Source organism: Perca fluviatilis, chromosome 14, assembly GCF_010015445.1.
Source record: "Perca fluviatilis chromosome 14, GENO_Pfluv_1.0, whole genome shotgun sequence".
NCBI lineage: Eukaryota > Metazoa > Chordata > Actinopteri > Perciformes > Percidae > Perca > Perca fluviatilis.
Window position 1 is genome coordinate 22,051,562 of NC_053125.1, and position 18,015 is coordinate 22,069,576.

General features: G+C 43.6%; 1 protein-coding gene across 1 annotated transcript in view; it reads right to left on the minus strand.

Annotated features, from left to right (window-relative positions):
* shroom4 (shroom family member 4) overlaps nt 1-18,015 on the minus strand; it is an 80,981-nt gene that overhangs the window by 6,061 nt on the left and 56,905 nt on the right. The window contains exons 5-10 of the mRNA XM_039821773.1: nt 14,241-17,136; nt 9,723-9,784; nt 7,769-8,635; nt 6,304-6,966; nt 3,091-3,220; nt 1,992-2,093 (exon numbers count right to left, since the gene is read on the minus strand). Of these exons, the coding sequence (XP_039677707.1) occupies nt 1,992-2,093; nt 3,091-3,220; nt 6,304-6,966; nt 7,769-8,635; nt 9,723-9,784; nt 14,241-17,136 (4,720 nt within the window). The remainder of the gene's footprint in view (nt 1-1,991; nt 2,094-3,090; nt 3,221-6,303; nt 6,967-7,768; nt 8,636-9,722; nt 9,785-14,240; nt 17,137-18,015) is intronic.

Here is an 18,015-nt window from a genome sequence, read left to right on the forward strand (position 1 = left end):
TCTGTGCAGAGGGATAGGCGCCGATTTATGTTTTCCTCCGTGGGTGCTCACCGCGGGCACACTCTTTACAAAAAAGTGTTTGCATTTCAGAACCTTACGGACAGCGGCGACCACGAACAACAACGCCATAATAAAGCCAGGACAGCGCCACTTCTCACAAATACAGATAGGATGGGAGATGAAAAGTTTAACTGGCACGTAACCGCGATCAGCTTCGTGGGAAATTAAGAGTCAATGGCACCGACATAACCAATCACACCTATGACAGGCGGCAACCACAACCACAACTGCAGTGTTTAATTTTAGAATAACGTAAAAATGAACTGGCAGTCTGGCACTCGTGGTCGGTCAGTATTTTTTTCGGTGGTTGCTCGATCTCGAGCACCCCGCGGTATCGGCGCCATAGAGAGAGATCCATGACGTTAAGTTAGCCTACTAGCCATAGCCAGTGTTTACTGACGGTCTGCCGCCAGCGTCATCATATCAACGGTTCCTGCGCGATGCAATAGCACTAAAATCGTAAAATTAACTCCTCCTCAATATCAGAAGGGAAAAATATATTTATTAAACAGAAAATCAAGTCATTTCAAGTCATTTGACTCAAGTCTAAGTCAAGTCTCAAGTCATGAATATCAAGTCAAAGTCAAGTCGAGTCTTTTATGAATGTTAATCAAGCAAGTCTCAAGTCCTAAAATTTGCAACTCGAGGTCTAACTCGAGTCAAGTCATGTGTCTCGAGTCCCCATGTCTGGGGATCAGAGTACTTTAACGTCGGGTATCTTTCTCTCTTTTCTGTCCCTCGGTGTCAAAAAATGTGGTTTGATTTGGTGCATAAGACGGTAAAACTGTGAGTGAATACATGTTAAACAGCGTCTGAAAGGAACATGGAATGGCCCTGCAGCCATTTTGCGTCCCTCAGTAGCAAAAGCTCTGCTGTATAAATGAATGTGCAATGATAAATAATGGTGAAAAAGTCAAATAAATAAGATTTAATGAGTGTGACCGAGTGACGAAGTTAAGGAATGAATGAGGATCACGGCTGAAGAGATTCACTGACAAAAGACTTATCAGCAAGAATGTTCATTGAAGTCACTTTTTCAGCAGAAATGCAAAAAGATACGAGCTTCTAAAATGTGAATATGTGTTGGTTGTCGCAGTCTACTATGATATATATGTAGGTACTTTTTACTGTTGGTTGGACAAAAGTAGCAATTTAAACATGTCAAGTAGGGCTTTGAGAAAATATGACAGACATTTTTCTCTACTTCTTAAATTTTTAGATATTCTTAGCCTCGTTAAGAAATTGGATTAATAGTGGATTAATCGATCATGAAAATAATTGTTAGTTGCAGCCTTATAAATTAGCATTTAGTCAACAGAGAGTATGCAAAATTGCAAGAGTGAAAGACGATATACATGAGTGATGAAGTGGCCATTTTGCATCCATCAAGGGCACGCCAATGAGAAAATGGAGTGATAAGAAGAATGACCACTAGTAACAAGTCAAATAATAAATAATCATTTAAGTTATTTATCAAGCAAACATGTCAAACCTTCACCTAGTTCAGTTTCTAAAATGTGAAGATTTGCGGCTGTTGTCTCTTTTATATTATTGTAAATTGAATATTTGGGGGGATTTGGACTGTTGATCGGACATATAAGCTATTTAAAAACACCACCTTGGACTCACCGGACTCCAGATGGGCATTCTTTCCCCTGATTCCTGACATTATATAGATTAAACGATGAATCGAAAAAATTATCAACTGGTTTACCTACTATAACAAAACACTGATTAGGTACACCTAATGAAGTACTCAAATAAAGTTAAACCAATTCTTAGAAATACGAGATGTTAGTGGAATCCCTAAGCGAGTGCATTAAAGTTCTTCCTTCACTTTCACCACATCCAGTTTTGGGAGGTACAATGTCCCAAGTAAAAGCCAGAAGAGAGACGACTGGAAGAATAAGAGGATGAACTTTTCTCCCCACCTCCTCTCCCAGCTGTGCGTTGGCTCGGATGTCCTCCTGCAGTCCCCTCTGAGCTTCTCTCAGCACTCCCAGCTTCTTGCGGAGGCTCTCCATCAGCTGTTTCTGCATGACGGACGGAGAATTTGTTTAAAACACCCTCAAAATGAAAACAACAAGGCCAACCCGGTCTGACAGCTTTGCGTTATCATCGGGTTAGTCTGTATCCACGACGTTCCACTTCCGGGATTGCTCCGGTGCCGCGGAGATTCCGCCGGAGTTTCACTCTGTAATTGTGTTGGAATTTTAAACTCTGATGGATTTATGAGGACTATGGTTGCTCAGATACCATGCTCCTCAGATCTCTGCAGGGTAAATCCAGACAGCTAGCTAGACTATCTGTCCAATCTGAGTTTTCTGTTGCATGACTAAAACTACTTTTGAACGTACACATGTTCCATCAAAACAAGTTCCTTCCCGAGACTATTTTGCAGAGGCACCTTAGCACCGCCCAAGACAATTGCGATTGGTTTAAAGCTTTAGTGCGTAACTTTTTTATATTAATGAGCATCCGTTACATTCGAGCTATTGCCAAATGAGTTGCTACAAAGCTAATTAAGACTATCAGCTCCACACAACTCTCTCTGGATTTCTCAGTAGGACTATGTTCAGAAGATTATGCCGTCCGGTGACTTTCCCGTGCAGAAACTCGAGTGAAGATAATGACCTCTTCTGAAGAGTCCATCATGTTTTTTTTAATCCTCCGTGTCCTCCGTGGCTACTAGCAACTGTGTAGAGGAGGGGTGGGGGTGGGGTGCGCGATCACAGAAGGCATGTATCATGTGGATGCACCGACAGAATTGTTGTCATTACTTAGAACTCCTCACGGGGGAGACAGAAACTACGCACTATAGCTTTAAAGAAATGCCAATAAACCAGAGCACGTAATTACTCCATCCCGGAATGCTGTGTGGACTAACCAGACCCTCCTCCGCAGCGCTGTGGAGGAAGGTCTGGCAAAGCGAGATTACCATCATGTTAACTTTGGCTGGAAAACATTAAAAAAATACTGATTGTACAACACTAGCCGTTCTGGTAGCCAGACGGTAGCTGCACGGGTTACCTTGTAGGTCAGCTCGTCGTCCTCGTCTCTCTCTCGGTTATCAGTGAAGTCCTTCATCTGCGACAGCAGCTGTGCCTTGGCTGTTGACGTGCTGTAATAGGACGAACAGCTGGAGCTTGCACCGGAGCGCCTGAGGGGGAGGGAGGGGAGATCATTTTATTTACACAGAGATAAAACACAGAGGCCAAGCGATAGAACAGACGCACAGTCGTAAAACACAGTGATTAGGAAAAAGTACATAAATAAGAAGTACAATCAATTATGTGGGCGAAGTGAGGCAAAAGAAAAACAAAGCGGCATATGGAAAACATTTCAAGTCCACACAAGCAAATACAACTTGAAACTGTAGGAGTTTACTGTGCAGATGACACCAGAAATGAAAGGACAAGCTAATGGTTGCTAATGGCAGAGAAACTATATTATTTGTAACTACAAAGAATATGAAATAATTCAAATCTACCTGATACCAAGGACAAAAGGGAATAGACGAGGATATAAACCTAATCAAAGGTTTGTATTTAAATGTACTGTAGTCCTCATACGAACATAATCCAAACTTAATTTAAAGTATGTTCTTTGTTTTTTTGTATCTGGGCTTTTTTATGTACTGTGTATATACAGTACAGGCCAAACGTTTGGACACACCTTCTCATTCAATGTGTTTCTTTATTTTCATGACTATTTACATTGTAGATTCTCACTGAAGGCATCAAAACTATGAATGAACACATATGGAATTATGTACTTAACAAAAAAGTGTGAAATAACTGAAAACATGTCTTATATTTTAGATTCCTCAAAGTAGCCACCCTTTGCTTTTTTTGATAACTCTGCAAACCCTTGGTGTTCTCTCAATGAGCTTCATGAGGTAGTCACCTGAAATGGTTTTCACTTCACAGGTGTGCTTTGTCAGGGTTAATTAGTGGAAGTTTTTCCCTTATTAATAAAAAAGCAAAGGGTGGCTACTTTGAAGAATCTAAAATATAAGACATGTTTTTTCTTTTTTGTTAAGTACATAATTCCATATGTGTTCATTCATAGTTTTGATGCCTTCAGTGAGAATCTACAATGTAAATAGTCATGAAAATAAAAGGAAACACATTGAATGAGAAGGTGTGTCCAAACTTTTGGCCTGTACTGTATATTTAAATATTCATGACATTACCTTTTACACAGAGTTCATTGTAACCTCATACGATTTTGTTTTTGCACATTGAATGAGCTTTGTCACTTCCACTATCAATAACTCATTGTGGTAGAAAAATGATTTGATAGAAGAAAAACTATGACGAAAAGTATGTTTGGTTTCTGCCTTGTCTTGGTTTGGTATTTTGAAAGGCCTGAGTCCTTCACAGTCGGCATATTTTATGCGAGGAGGCTCCGAGTGTCTCAAGGTTAAGATAAGAGGAAGACCTTGGAGTGAAATGGTAGAGCCTGGACCAAGGGTTAAGGCCTTTACGCACAACATTGTTTTGCTTCCTCTAAGGTGGCATGATGATGCTGGATTCTGTATGACGTGGGATGCGCAGTATAAGGCCGAGTAATTGTATTGTTAATTTAAGTTTTTTGGGATATCTCTTGTCCATGCACACACGCGCTGTGCCAAAAGCTTCTCTGATCAAATTTGTGTTGTAATACACTTTATATTCAAGCAAGGACAACTGAGGCTCATCGAGTTTGTTCTATTATTCGTCAAAGGGAAGTTTTCCCCACATCACGCATCAACTGGAATTTAATTAAACGCCTTTAAGTGCCGCAACTTCAACTGTACAGGACGTACAGTAATACTCTTTCTAGCTTTGAATGTGATTTTTCATACATTTGCCATACAAGGATTATTAGGAAAACCATACTAATACTGCGTTTGACCCTATCCTATCAATATGGGCCAACATTTCTAAAGAATGCTTCCAGCACCTTGTTGAATCAATGACACAAAGAATTAAGGCAGTTCTGAAGGTGAAAGGGATCCCCCACACCATTATACACCCCCCACCACCACCAGCCTGTCCAGTGGTCACAAGGCATGACCGATCCATGTCCTCATTCTGTGTACGCCAAATTCTGACTCTACCATCTGAATGTCTCAATAGAAATCGAGACTCATCAGACCAGGCAAAATTTTTCCAGTCTTCAACTGTCCAATTTTGGTGCGCTCGTGCAAATTGTAGCCTCATTTTCCTATTTTAGTGGAGATGAGTGGTGCCCCATGGGGTCTTCTGCTGGTGTAGCACATCCGCCTCAAGGTTGTGCGTGTTGTGGCTTCACAAATGCTTTGCTGCATACCTCGGGTGGAACGAGTGGTTATTTGAGTCAAAGTTGATCTTCTATCAGCTGGAATCACTCGGCCCATTCTCCTCCGACCTCTAGCATCAATAAGGCATTTTCGCCCACAGGACTTATACATACATACTGGATGTTTTTCCTTTTTCAGACCATTCTTTGTAAACCCTAGAAATGGTTGTGCGTGAAAATCCCAGTAACTGAGCAGATTGTGAAATACTCAGACCAGCCCGTCTGGCACCAACAACCATGCCACGCTCAAAGTTGCTTAGATCATCTTTCTTTCCCATTCTGACATTCAGTTTGGAGTTCAGGAGATTGTCTAGACCTGGACCACACCCCTAAATGCATTGAAGCAGCTGCCATGTTGATTAGATAATTGCATTAACGAGAAATGTAACAGGTGTTCCTAATAATCCTTTAGGTGAGTGTAATATGTGCTATTAATCTCAAACATATCGCCCAGTCCTTTGTAGATAAAATAAAACCACATTTTTTTATATGCTTCACCAAATTTTGATATTGTAAGAAAAGCGGTCCAAATTCCTCTTTGCTATACTTTTTCCTTCATCTAAACTCTCTAGGACTTTCTGTTAAACGTGGCAACAATTACCCATCTGGCACCTGTGTTTGCAAAAACACACCATTTGTAAATGTAACGGGGAGAGCAAAAAAAAAAAAGCCGCACGCAGTAAGGTGCTCTGGAAAGGTTATGGGAAACAGGCAGTAAGCTTAGTGACGAGAACAGTTAGGTCTTGTACAAATCAAATGGTCTGTGTAATTAACACACACACACACACACACACACACACACACACACACACACACACACACACACACACACACACACACACACACACACACACACACACACACACACACACACACACACAGAGCAGCACTCAGGCCTCAGTCTCTCTCTCTCGTTACCTATCCAAGCTGTCGGTGTTGTGCTCTGTGGTTTGGTATGCCCCTCTCCAGCTCTCCCTGCCTGACTCTCCCTCACTGCTGGGGGGGAAGAGCTCTTCCAGGCTCAGCTGCTCTCTGCTGCTCTCCCCGGCCTCCAGCTCCTCCTCCACGGAGCCGCTCTCCGCCCTTGTCCTGCCCGACGGCGAGGCCTCGGTAGAGTCCGCTAAGGTGTCGATGTCCGTCTCCAGGACCGTAACTGGCAGCGCGAAGCAAGGGTGCTCGCTGGTGATCGGCTCGTCCGCCGCTGGAAGCCCGTCATCCTCCTGGAAGTCATCGATGTCCGTTTCCATGGGGATGTCCAGGTCTGCGTCCAGGCTGTGCGCAGGACTCGGGCTGAGGGTCGTCTCGGATTCGGTTCCTGGTTCGGGGATCTTCGGGGGCTCGATGCTCTGAAAGCCTCTGCTCATACGAAGCTGCTGCTCGTAGTCTACGGAGAAGTAGGACTCAGGAGGTACAACCCTGCCAACGCCTCCGTTTTCTAAGACAGGTGGATGTGTTGAGTCGCTATGAACTCTGGGAGATGGGGCTCGCTCCCACTCGGCTCCTGGTCTCACGTGGGACTGCTGTTTGTGAGGTTTCACCGTTACTCTGCCCTGGTCGGAGTTGACGATCATCTCAGATAAACTGCAAAGACACGGATACACTTCATTGACACAAATATAAAAAAATGATTGGACATTTTTAGTGACTTTCAGATGTATATATTGATAAATAATTCATATTTTGGGTACCTTAGAAAACACGGAAACATAAAATTTTTGGCCACTTGGTCAAGTCAAGAAATTAAGTGAAATCACTTGACAGAGTCAATTTAGCAACAGCTAAAAAATATTGGTTTTGTTGACCTGGTTCAACCGCTGCGGTGATGGAGAAGTGTACTGCAGGGTGTGGCCGGTACACTGTGACATCAGCGCAGGGTGTGGTAACAGGTGCAACAGAAAAACTAAGCTTTTCAGCTTACTAAACACTACTAAGAAGAAGGGTGACGAGTACATTTCAAAAACTTGTAATGTCTTTTTTTTTTTTTTTTTCACAGATTTTTTTGAGGTCCAGTGTTATTGAGATTATTTTTTATTTAGACTGAGAATCTGGAAATTGAACTTGCATGTCTTTAGCATGGCTAACAAAGCAGGATTAACACACCATAATCCCTTCCGAAGAGTGTAGTTGTGGTGGGTTGATAAACCTGAACCATGTGCAGGCCCATTATATTGCGATATAACTATAAATCTTGGAATTTGTCTATGTGGGCATATACTGTGTATACATGCACTGATGCATGAGTTGCCCTATGTTTGTTTAGTTGTGTGAGCAATATTTCCATGCTTCTTATTCGTCACTGGTAGCCTGTACTAATGTTTAAGACCAATCAAAAAAAAAAGCTTCCAATCAAAAAATAAATCTTGGAATTTTCTACCGAGCTCACCTGCTCGTGCTGTTCTCTGTAGGTGGCGGTGGAGGTGGAGGATAAGTTGATAAAACCTCCACCCTCTCCTGCTGTCCATACGTGCCCCTCACATCCCTCTCTTTCTGGGGCGGAGCCACTGGTCTGAAGGCCCTCCTGGAGAACATGGGGCTTGGCGGAGTAACAGCGAAGGACCGATCCTGAAACGGAACCTGATTCTGATTGGATGGAGCGTGGGAGAAGGGGTGTTCCTGCATCTGTGGTGGATTCTGATTGGACGAGGCGTGAGGGTATCTGTGCTCCTGGGTCTGGCTGCGGCTGCATCGCGGGCAGCCCTCCGACACTTCCTGCCTCTCTGGAGGAAGACTGTAGGACCTCTGTCTGGACGTGTCGAGTGGAGGGACGCACGAAGAGGAGTTAGTCGAACAGTGTCCCTCCGCGGCGTCACAGGAGGGAGGGACGGAGTGAGGAGGAGAAGAGGAGGAAGAGAACAGGGTGTGGTGAGACGCGCGCCTGCGGTGAAACTGCTCCCACTTTGGGGGCGGCGGCCTCGGTGGAGGTGGCGTCTTCTTCCTGTTTGGCCGGGCGGTGTCGGCGGCTTCTCCTCCCCTGACGCCGCCTGCCCACTCCTCCACCTCGCTCAGGGTCTGGCTGGTCGTCGCCGAAATCGACGGCGACCAGCGGTGGCTGCTGTCGAAGCGGAGGTCGTTTTCGGACATGGCGCGTCCTCGGAGCGAGAGAGGAGCCGGCGGGGGAGCGAACGCGCACCCGTTGCGATAATCATTGCCGCCGTCAGCCTGTCTGTGGCCCCGTCGACCCTGATGGTGCTGAGGATACTGATCACTGCTCTCTGGAGGCCTGGACTCCCGTCTCCAGCTCGAGTAGTCCCTGTGATGTGGACAATAAAGTGACAGAGGATTAAAAAATTTGATTTCTTTGTCAAACAAATACAGAGTAAAAGGGGCACATTAAAGAAGGCGTGAAAGTGCCCCAAAACGGTTTCTCTAGCACATTAAAGGAACAGTTCATCTTGTTTTTTCCCCGAGAGTAAGACCACAGACCTTATAAAGCAGGGTTTTTTTTATGAGTTTTGAGTGTTAAACTCTAAATATTTCAAATCTCAAGCTGTTGTTTCTAACTTTAACTGTTTTTTATTTAGTGATGAAGACCTAAAGAGATAATTCGACATTAACGGAAATACGTTTGTTTGCCTTCTCGGCTAACCTGTTTTATTGGGACTGTGTAGGATTGGTTTGATCACGTTAGACTGAGTTTATTTGGCAACATTTGAAATCAATCTCACAACTGTCAACAGTTTGTCATGTTGCGAAATTTTAAATGGTGCCTAGAAAAATGTGACTTCAAATTAGAGAGAAGAGCAGAGAAAAAAAACACACCCATTTGTCATGAAAAATAATTAAAACTGCTCTAAATTTGGCTGAAAAACATAGCAAAAAGCTAGGTTTCAGGGCCTTGGAGGAAGTGAGATTGTTTTGCAGTGAAATTTCCACATGTTACGAAACCAAAACAGCCGGAGAAAGTGGTTAATTACAGTAAATGTTTCCTTTTTGCATTCCAGACTCTCTGAATGTTTCGGTCTCAGGTCAAATATGAGTAGAGCCCCTTCTTTACAAGCCATGCATGTCCTAAATTCCCCCTTTACATCCTAACATGCAGGAATCACCATCCAACCACATAGCATTATGGGCACATTTTAAGCATGGATGATTGCTCTGCAAACTTAAGAGCTCATTATAGTCAAATCCCAGCCGGGCATGACTGAGTGGGATTTCCGCCGCGTCAGTGCACAATGGGCCGACCCCACCTAATGTCTCCGGAGACTCACTTAGAGACAATCAGAGATGGAGCGAGTGTGTGCCAGCCATGTCAGAAAGAAATATATAAGAGACTTTGTTCATATGAATGCGTGATTTGATGTGTTTGGACTGTGTGGTTGCTGAAGGAAGTGGCTCACCTCTCGGTCAGGCTGTACTTCCTGTTGAGCTTGGTCGTTTCCTGTTGCCGGGCAGGATACGTCTGTGGAAGACATTTAAAGCCGGTTAATAACACCGAAGGAATGAAGGAAGGCTTCAATCTGTTGCTCAGCACACGTCCCTGCTGAAGGGAAGTGGGTGTGTTTACTCCACCCTGCCATTTACTTGAGTGGTGATAAGGCTATTTGAGGTAGTGATCTTCTGATGGCAAAAACCTGCCTGGCAAGCTAGAACTTTATTTTAGCTTTAATGCTTGTCTTCTCTGTTTTATATTCTGTGTCTCCTTCTACGGCTACCAATTATGATCTTGATTTATAATATAGTCTATAAAATGTCAAATCTTACCCTCATTTAAATTATTTATCATGACGTTTCTGATTGTGTGGTGAAAACATTTCTGATTCTCGTCTATTTTAATGTGATCTACCTTAACGTTAGCCATGTAATATATTGTAATATATAACTTTGTTTTCAAGATATTTCTCTATTCTGTTTGTTATTGTTTTCATTTAATTTGAATTGTAATTTTTCTTCTTATTTAGTTTATGTAAGCAGATATTGTTGTATATATTTTCTTTGTTTAATTTTTTTTTATATGTTATGAAATGTTTTAATATTGTCTGATTAAATGTTGTTTTGGACCCCAGGAAGACTAGCTGGTCGTCTAGGCGTCAGCTAATGGGGATCCTTATAATAAATACAAATACAAATTAATAGTTAAAAAAAAATACAAAAATCGCATTTTCTTTAAATCGTGTGCTTTGTCTGATTATTAGCCCAAACTCAAACTACGTGCAAGACATACTACGACTTTCGTCAAATATTTGTATTTGAGAGTCTGCGATTAGCGAATTTTGGCATTTTTGCTTAAAAACTACTTTTCTGTCAATAGTTAATTAATCAATGTATTGTTTCAGCTTTATCTTTCTCTGTGCTGTTGTTGCATCCCTACATTTAATTTATATAAATTCTATTTAAATTTAATTGAACTCAATTTCACTTTGTAATTATTTAATTCTGAGCTATGCGTTTTCCTGATTTGGTCCTTTTGTTAGGCACTTTGTAACTTAACTTTACTTAACTAACTTAACACTTAATTTTGTAATGGGTTAAAAAAAATGCTTCAGTAACATTAATGCTGTTCTTATTCTTATAAAACACAGAAGTTACATTTTTATTTACTAAAACTAGATAGATAAGACTGAGAAAGACTGAGAAAACTGTCTCTTGTTGATACAAGAAATAATGATCATTATGGCTACAGGATACGTCTGCACAATGCATTTAACCTGGTTTATTACCCCACCAGTGGAATGCTGAACAAACTCATTGCACTCTCATTAGGGGATAGATAGGGCAGTAGATAGCTACACAGACACAGACACAGACACAGACACACACACACACACACACACACACATTCTTGTGCAGAGGTATTTTCATACTGTCTGCGATACAAATCTGAACATTCAGATGGTATTTTTGTTGGAATGGTGCGACGTGAATTTAACATATTTGGCCGTTACTTGCTGTCAACAGAGCATAAAATCCATAAAACTGATAACGTTGTGATAAAAACTCCACACCACAAGTACCTGAATGGCCCCTCTGCACTTAAATTTATTGTCTCTCAGGATTTAAAGGGGCATTAGGTAATTCTTAGCTTCTTTTGGCCTCCACCGGTGAATAGCTGGAATTAAAACATCTACTTTGGGCTATTTTTTTGTTGCTGAAACTCTTGCCTATATTCCTTTAAGTAGACATTCATAAGAAAAGTCATCACTATGCAACATACTGAAGTAGTGCTGATCTAAGACCTTTTTCAATTCATATAAAATGTATTTTCATGTAGTTAATACAGTATATCAATCAAGTTTAATCCAGCGTTTCTTGTCCTGGTTCAACATATTGAAAACCAACATCTTAGAATAATTGTGTAGCTAACAAAACATACACTGTGAATTCAATATATAAATTGTTAATATGCTCCATTTATAGTTTAATCAGCATTATGCACACTATGCTTTCAGCACTGACCTTTATAAAAATGAATGTGCTTTGAGAAAATTGCATCAAAGTGTGGATTTAATGTTCATATAATGAGATGGGATGTAAAAAAAAAAAAAAAAGGAAAAATCTAATAGTCTAATTTTGCCAACAGCAATTCAACTATTTCCTAACCTTTCCAAAAAAAGAACCGAGAGCCCATTGAGTGACAGACCACGACCAATAATAATCGTACTAGCAATGATAATAATAGCAGCCAGTTACATAACTATATTTTCACATTCTGTGTCCTTCCTCTGTCCAAAACAAACACTCAGAATGGAGCATGAACGCAAACAACGTAATAAATGAACCTGAATTCCTCATTTCATTTAAAATGGGAACTGTTTGAATTTTATAGTGGACAAAGATGTAGGCCTTGATATGTTTCCCTTTGTGTCTGTACATTGTCTTATTGCAGCCTTGTAGCCCATGCAGCACATCTGTTATCATTAAAAAATATTAGACGGCGTCAGCGGCAGACATAAAAAAAAGAACTCAACGCATGGGGTTATCGCTGTGGCATCAAACCACCAACCTTTCATTTAAAAAGGATCCCGGCATGGAGGGAGCCCCCCCTGAGGCCTCAGCATGGCAAAAACCATACGAAAACAACAAAACAGAACTGCTGAACTGAACATCCATTTAGTCCAAAGCGAATGCCAGTTTGGCTTTGCTCAGTGTCAAGCAATAAGGTTACTAATAGGTACAAGTTCACAGGAGTGTCAAACATTCAGACGAGGGGCTGCACCCCCCCCGCCGAGAGATTCCAATCAATTTGTGGTAAAAGACGTAACCCAACGCTGCTATTATCGCTGACACAAGTGTCTGCCGTTGTTGCCCAATCTCCCTAAGATCCACAAGCTATTTGAATTTTCAATGAGATTTCAGACTTTGACTGCACGCAGGATGCGAGATTTGACTTCAAACCAACCGTTCAACCACGAAGGACTTGGAGCGAGTGGCCACTTATAGCTCCAACATCCAAAAGTGGCCACTTGATCCCCTTTCTGGGTCTGTGTTTTTAAAAACCAAGATCTTTTTCAGTCTCCAGTGGTCATTTCAGTTTAGTCCAAAACCGCAGTCTGATTTCAGCAAGCTGCAAAGTTTATCTTTGACTCTGAGAGGCGTTACTTGGTTTCAGTGCTCTTTGGACACAGGCTGTTTTTTAGCTTAGCAAGCCTGCTGCTGGAAATCTGTTTGGCTCGTAAACATACTTGTAATTGGATGCAATTAGAACCGCTAACATGTTAGTATCTCCACACAGATTGATGCCTTGGAAAAAAAAAAAAAAAATGTTCAGGTCTTATGAATGTTGCTTTAGTATTGGACTTTCTTTATCAGTAATATTGTTTTGGTTGTAGCCCATCTAGGCCAGTGTTTAACTGTTTGAAAATGAAGGGTTTTTTTTAACCTAAAATGCTAGAAAACGTTAAACATAAGATAAAGCGGGGGTCAAAGTGCAGACCAAAACCACAATGTCCCACAATGTTATAAAGATGCAGCCCCTCCCAACTATGAGGTTAGAAAGGTGCAAAGGAGTGAGTTTCACATGCTGTTTGACCAACTGACAAGCACTTCAGTTGAAGCATACCAACCCCTATACACAATTATTAGAATAATTACAATAATTATGCTACTGTCACACAGTGACATACACAATAAATAAGTTCTGGTTTGGCAGAGTAAGTACATGTAGGTTAGGCCTGTCACAATAACAAATTTTGCTGGACAATAAATTGTCCCAGAAATTATTGCGATAAACGATAATGTCATTGAGAGACCATTTTCATCTAATATAATGATAATGGCATAATAATGCAGGTACATCTTTTCAAAGATCAATAAACGTGTATTTCTAAAGAATTTTTTTGCCAAAATATGAACAATAAAGTCGCTGTCAACAGGCTTATCTGCTAATGTTCCGCTGGAATTGTCGGATAGGAACCGTCAGAGTCGTGTAATTACGACTTTTCAAAAAAAGCTGAAGGAGCGGCGGTGCGCCCTACGTGTACATAGTGGAAACCCTGTTGTGCGTCGGCCCTATTTCTGATACCATGGCGGCAGAGGAAAACAAACAAGCATGCAAATGGAAATTATCGCGGCCGAAAAAATTATCGAGCTCATTTTTATCGAGCTCATTTTTATTTATCATGTGATTAATTGATTTATTGACTTTCGCGACAGGCCTAATGTAGGTACCCCCATAGAATGCTTGGCCCAAATGGCATCTGACCGATACTTTAACTCAGTCCAGATCACTATCATCCACTCTTCCAGCCCACATTTCACTCTCTGTCTCTTTTTGTCTATAAACCTGATAGATCTACTGAGAGCTAACCTGGTAACCCCTGAGTCCCTACTGACCCATAAAAAGGCAGTGTGTCTTTCGTGAAAGGTAAAAAAACAAACAGAAGGTGCAATGCATTTTTGAGTGAGAGCAGCACTCTTACCTCTGTAGGTGTGTAGCTCCTCGCTGTGTATCCCTGTTGAAGAGGTTGCTGGTTCTCCATGGGCTGGGAAGGGGTATTGACAGGATAGAAGGCCGATCGCGGGACCTGATTCTGGGTTTGGCTATTGGAGAGCGCCTGAGTCTTTGGCTGAAAGTTGTGTTGGAAGTCAGGATTTCTTTCTATGATGCCATATAACTCCTGATGTGAGGTGAGCTGAGCATCTTCTTCCCTTTCCTTCTCTCTTCCTCTCTCGAGCTCTTTCTCTCTGGCCCTCTCCATCTCTTTTTCTCTCTCCAACTCAAGCTCCCTCTCTCTTTCCCTTTCCCACTGTCTCACCCGCTCCTCTCGTTCCCTCTCCCGCTGCATCTCCCTCAGCCTCGACCTCTCCATTTCTAATTCCCTCTCCTGCTGCCTCTCCCTTTCTCTCAGCCTCTCTTCCCTCTCGCGTTCCCTTGCCCTCTCCTCCCTCTCTCTCACTTGTTCCCTCTCCTTCTCCTTTTGCCTCTCCCTGCTGGTACTCACAGACAGCCTCCTGGCTTCCACAGTGTTTGGAAGCAGGGCGCTTTCCTGCTGAAGTCCTCCCTGGTAGGAGTATCTTCTTTGGGTTGAGTGCTGACAGAGCTCTCCTCCCTGGAGCTCCGGATGGTGGGAAGGTTTCTTCTGCCTGCGACTCGACAGATTCAGAGCATTTGGCCCAGACATACCCTTGCTCGTCTCCTCGAAAAACTTCATTCTATCGGCAAACGGGAGGATATCTGACTCATCCATCCGTGAACAGGAAGAGGAGCGGCTGTATGAGGACTTGGATGAGGAGGTGAAGACACAAACCCCATGCCGGGACCCTGTGACTCCCAACACCTTCTCACCCAACACTCCACACCGGCGTTGTGGTTCGGGTTGGAGTTTATGCTCTGGGGTCCAACGCCAGCGGCGGGCTTTGCCAGCAGGGGCTGGTTCCTCCACGACTCGGACACTGACACCAAAATTAGGCACTCCAGGGTCCAGAATCTGGACAGACCTGGACAGGTTGTTGTTTTGAGTATAGGTTGTTGACCGAGTCTGCAAGACATCATGGTTTGATTCACTAGAGACGGTTGCTCTCTCGACTTGTGCTGCGGTGCCGGCATCTTGGGGACTGACGTGCGAGTTAACTTTGGTACTCCTCTCCGGGGCAGGCGGGTCTGGGTCTGCCCCCTCCTCATTGAGGTCTGGACCCTCTTCCTCATGGACAGTTTCCCCACTACAGAGCAACCCTCCTGGGCCACGGCTCCTCTGGAGCTGGGCCTTTTTCCTCTGGATCTCATTGCGCAGGTTGGTAGCAAATCGTTCGCTGCGACGACGGTTCCGACGATGGTTCCTGGACGCGTTTGTCCTCTTCATGTCTGTCTCTCCTGCCGCACCCGCCTCGCTTTTACCCCCACTTCCTCCTCCATCCACTGCTCTCTGCTCCTCCAGTAAGGTGTCCATACTGGCAGCAGCACTAAGAGGCTCAAAATCTCTCTCTGTTATCTGGTCAGAGCTCAACCTTCCCTGGGTTGACGATCCAGCGGGGTCCCCCGGTACGCTTACAGAGCGTCCCCAAGGGTGGTGATGCTCCATTGGCGGAAGGGACCCTCCATTTACACCCATCCCTTTCAGCCTATCAATTGCATTTCCGTCATCCTCATCCCCGTCCAAGAACACGGACCCTGGGGTCGAGCAACGGCTGCCTCCCCATTTGTTTGATGGCGCGTGGAGGTGGTTGTGAGAAGCTTCTTGGTCTTCCCTCGTGGGCTGGAGTGATGAATGGGACCACTGGCTGCTACAGGAGGACAAGGAGGGATCAGAAGTGTCTGACGGATTGTGAGGCTCCAATGAAGAGCCATCGCTGTTAAACTGCAATAACTGAAGTTGTGTAGCGAGGAGCTTATCTGGGGCGCTGTGGCGGTGAAGCCCCGTGGAGGAGTGCTTGTTCTGCGAGTGAGTCACGCGAGACTCCTCTTGAACCTCCACGGAGGACTCCGCAGGTAAGGAGCAAGGACTAGAGGAGGTGATGGGGACTAGGGAGGCTGTCGCTGGATCAGAGAGGTGGTCTGAAGTGGTCTCTGAATTGCAGTCTTTATTTGCGCTCGTATCACATCTGATATGTCTAATGTCTTCAGTCTGTCTTTGGATATAGTGCGAGTCTAAGGTATCCTCTTTGAAATTCACAGTTTTGTCACCTTCTTCTGGTGCAGCGAAGCCATTATGAATTCCTGATTCAACATTCAAAGAAGACCTGTTTTCGTCATGGTAAAAAGAAACGCTGGAAATTTCAGTGGGAGCGGAGACGCAGCGTTTGTTGGCGGCATTGGGGCGACTCCGGGTTGCCCTAAAACTGTCCTTCCTGGTTGGAGGCTGAGGAGGGTTCATCTTTCTCTCAGCTCCTCTTTCTTCATTTCTTACGATCTCAAAGTCTCCTCCCCTCCGCTCCTCCTCATAACAGCAGGAGGAAGGCCTTTCTTTTACCTCAACATGCATTGGTCTTGGCCTGGTCAGCGACCTGGACTTGAGTACAATAAGCTGCATCTCATCTGGGGCCTCGCCATATGAACGCCGCAGGACTGAGGTATCACCACCAGGGTAGCCTCGACAAGCCGGCCCCAGGCTCTGGAGGAGGTTGTCCATGGAGCAGGCGTCACCGCGCCTCAGTGGCACTGTCGCGTAGTCGGATGTGTTCGAGCTGGCGGAGAACGAGCTGTAGGCAGAGTCTCTGTTGTTGTTGAAAAGGGTGGGGTCAACGGGGGAATTCTGGGAGTCAGAGTACTGCTGTGTGGTCGGTGTCGGTGTGTCCAAGCTCTCCATGGAGCCCAGGGAACTGCTTCGGTCTGTGGAGGAGTAAGGTCTGGACAGCTGACCCCACTGCAAGGATAAGTCACTGCAAGGACAAGGAGACAAGAAGATCAACTCCAGTGTTAATTGTTAGCCGATCTTCAGGCAAAAGAAGCAAACTGCTCACACATTGGTCTCTGGGAACTTGCATTTGTTATTTTTCTCTGACATTTTAGAGTCTATTAATCGACAAATGGAAACTACTTTTAAAACAGTGTGGAAAAAAAACCCATTTAGAAACCACATACAACAAGTCATCTTTAATTTTGTTTTTTTAAAGTGGCAATTTTCGATTTCCCCCCCCCCGGGACCTATACAGTATATTGTTCTGGAATACAACTTTTGATCTGTACATCTGGGGAATCTGTTTTCTATCATTCCTGGGCTGCCCCATGTGTTTTTCGAAGACACTGGGAGGAAGCCTCTTAAGGCGGAGAGGGATTTCCTTCTCATTAACTCTTACTGCCCGGAGTCATCCCCTTGAATCCACTCTTCCTCTTTCATCCCTTTCTTCCTCCTGTGGATTCTTTCTGTCCCATCTCCTTTACATCAAATGTGGATTCAATCCAAAATGATAACCACTTTTTGAAACCTACTTATTCAAATTTGATTGACTAAAATGAGAACGAATTTGTTTCCATCTACTTGATAGGTCAGTTAGGCTTTGCATTGATTACATGACATGATGTTTAAAGAACAGACCGCTCATGCTTAAGTCAGTACTAACCAATATTTCGTTTATACAGTCCAAAATCATAACTTTGATGCAGAGGTCTCTACAATCTGTTTACAAAACACCTGTTATCCTTAGACCTTTGATTCAGATAAGGAAAGACTCAATCCTCAATAGAAGCAGAGGAGGGATACCTCTTCCACATCTGCACACCATGCAAGCACAATGCCAATGGTCGTAATCTGACCTGTG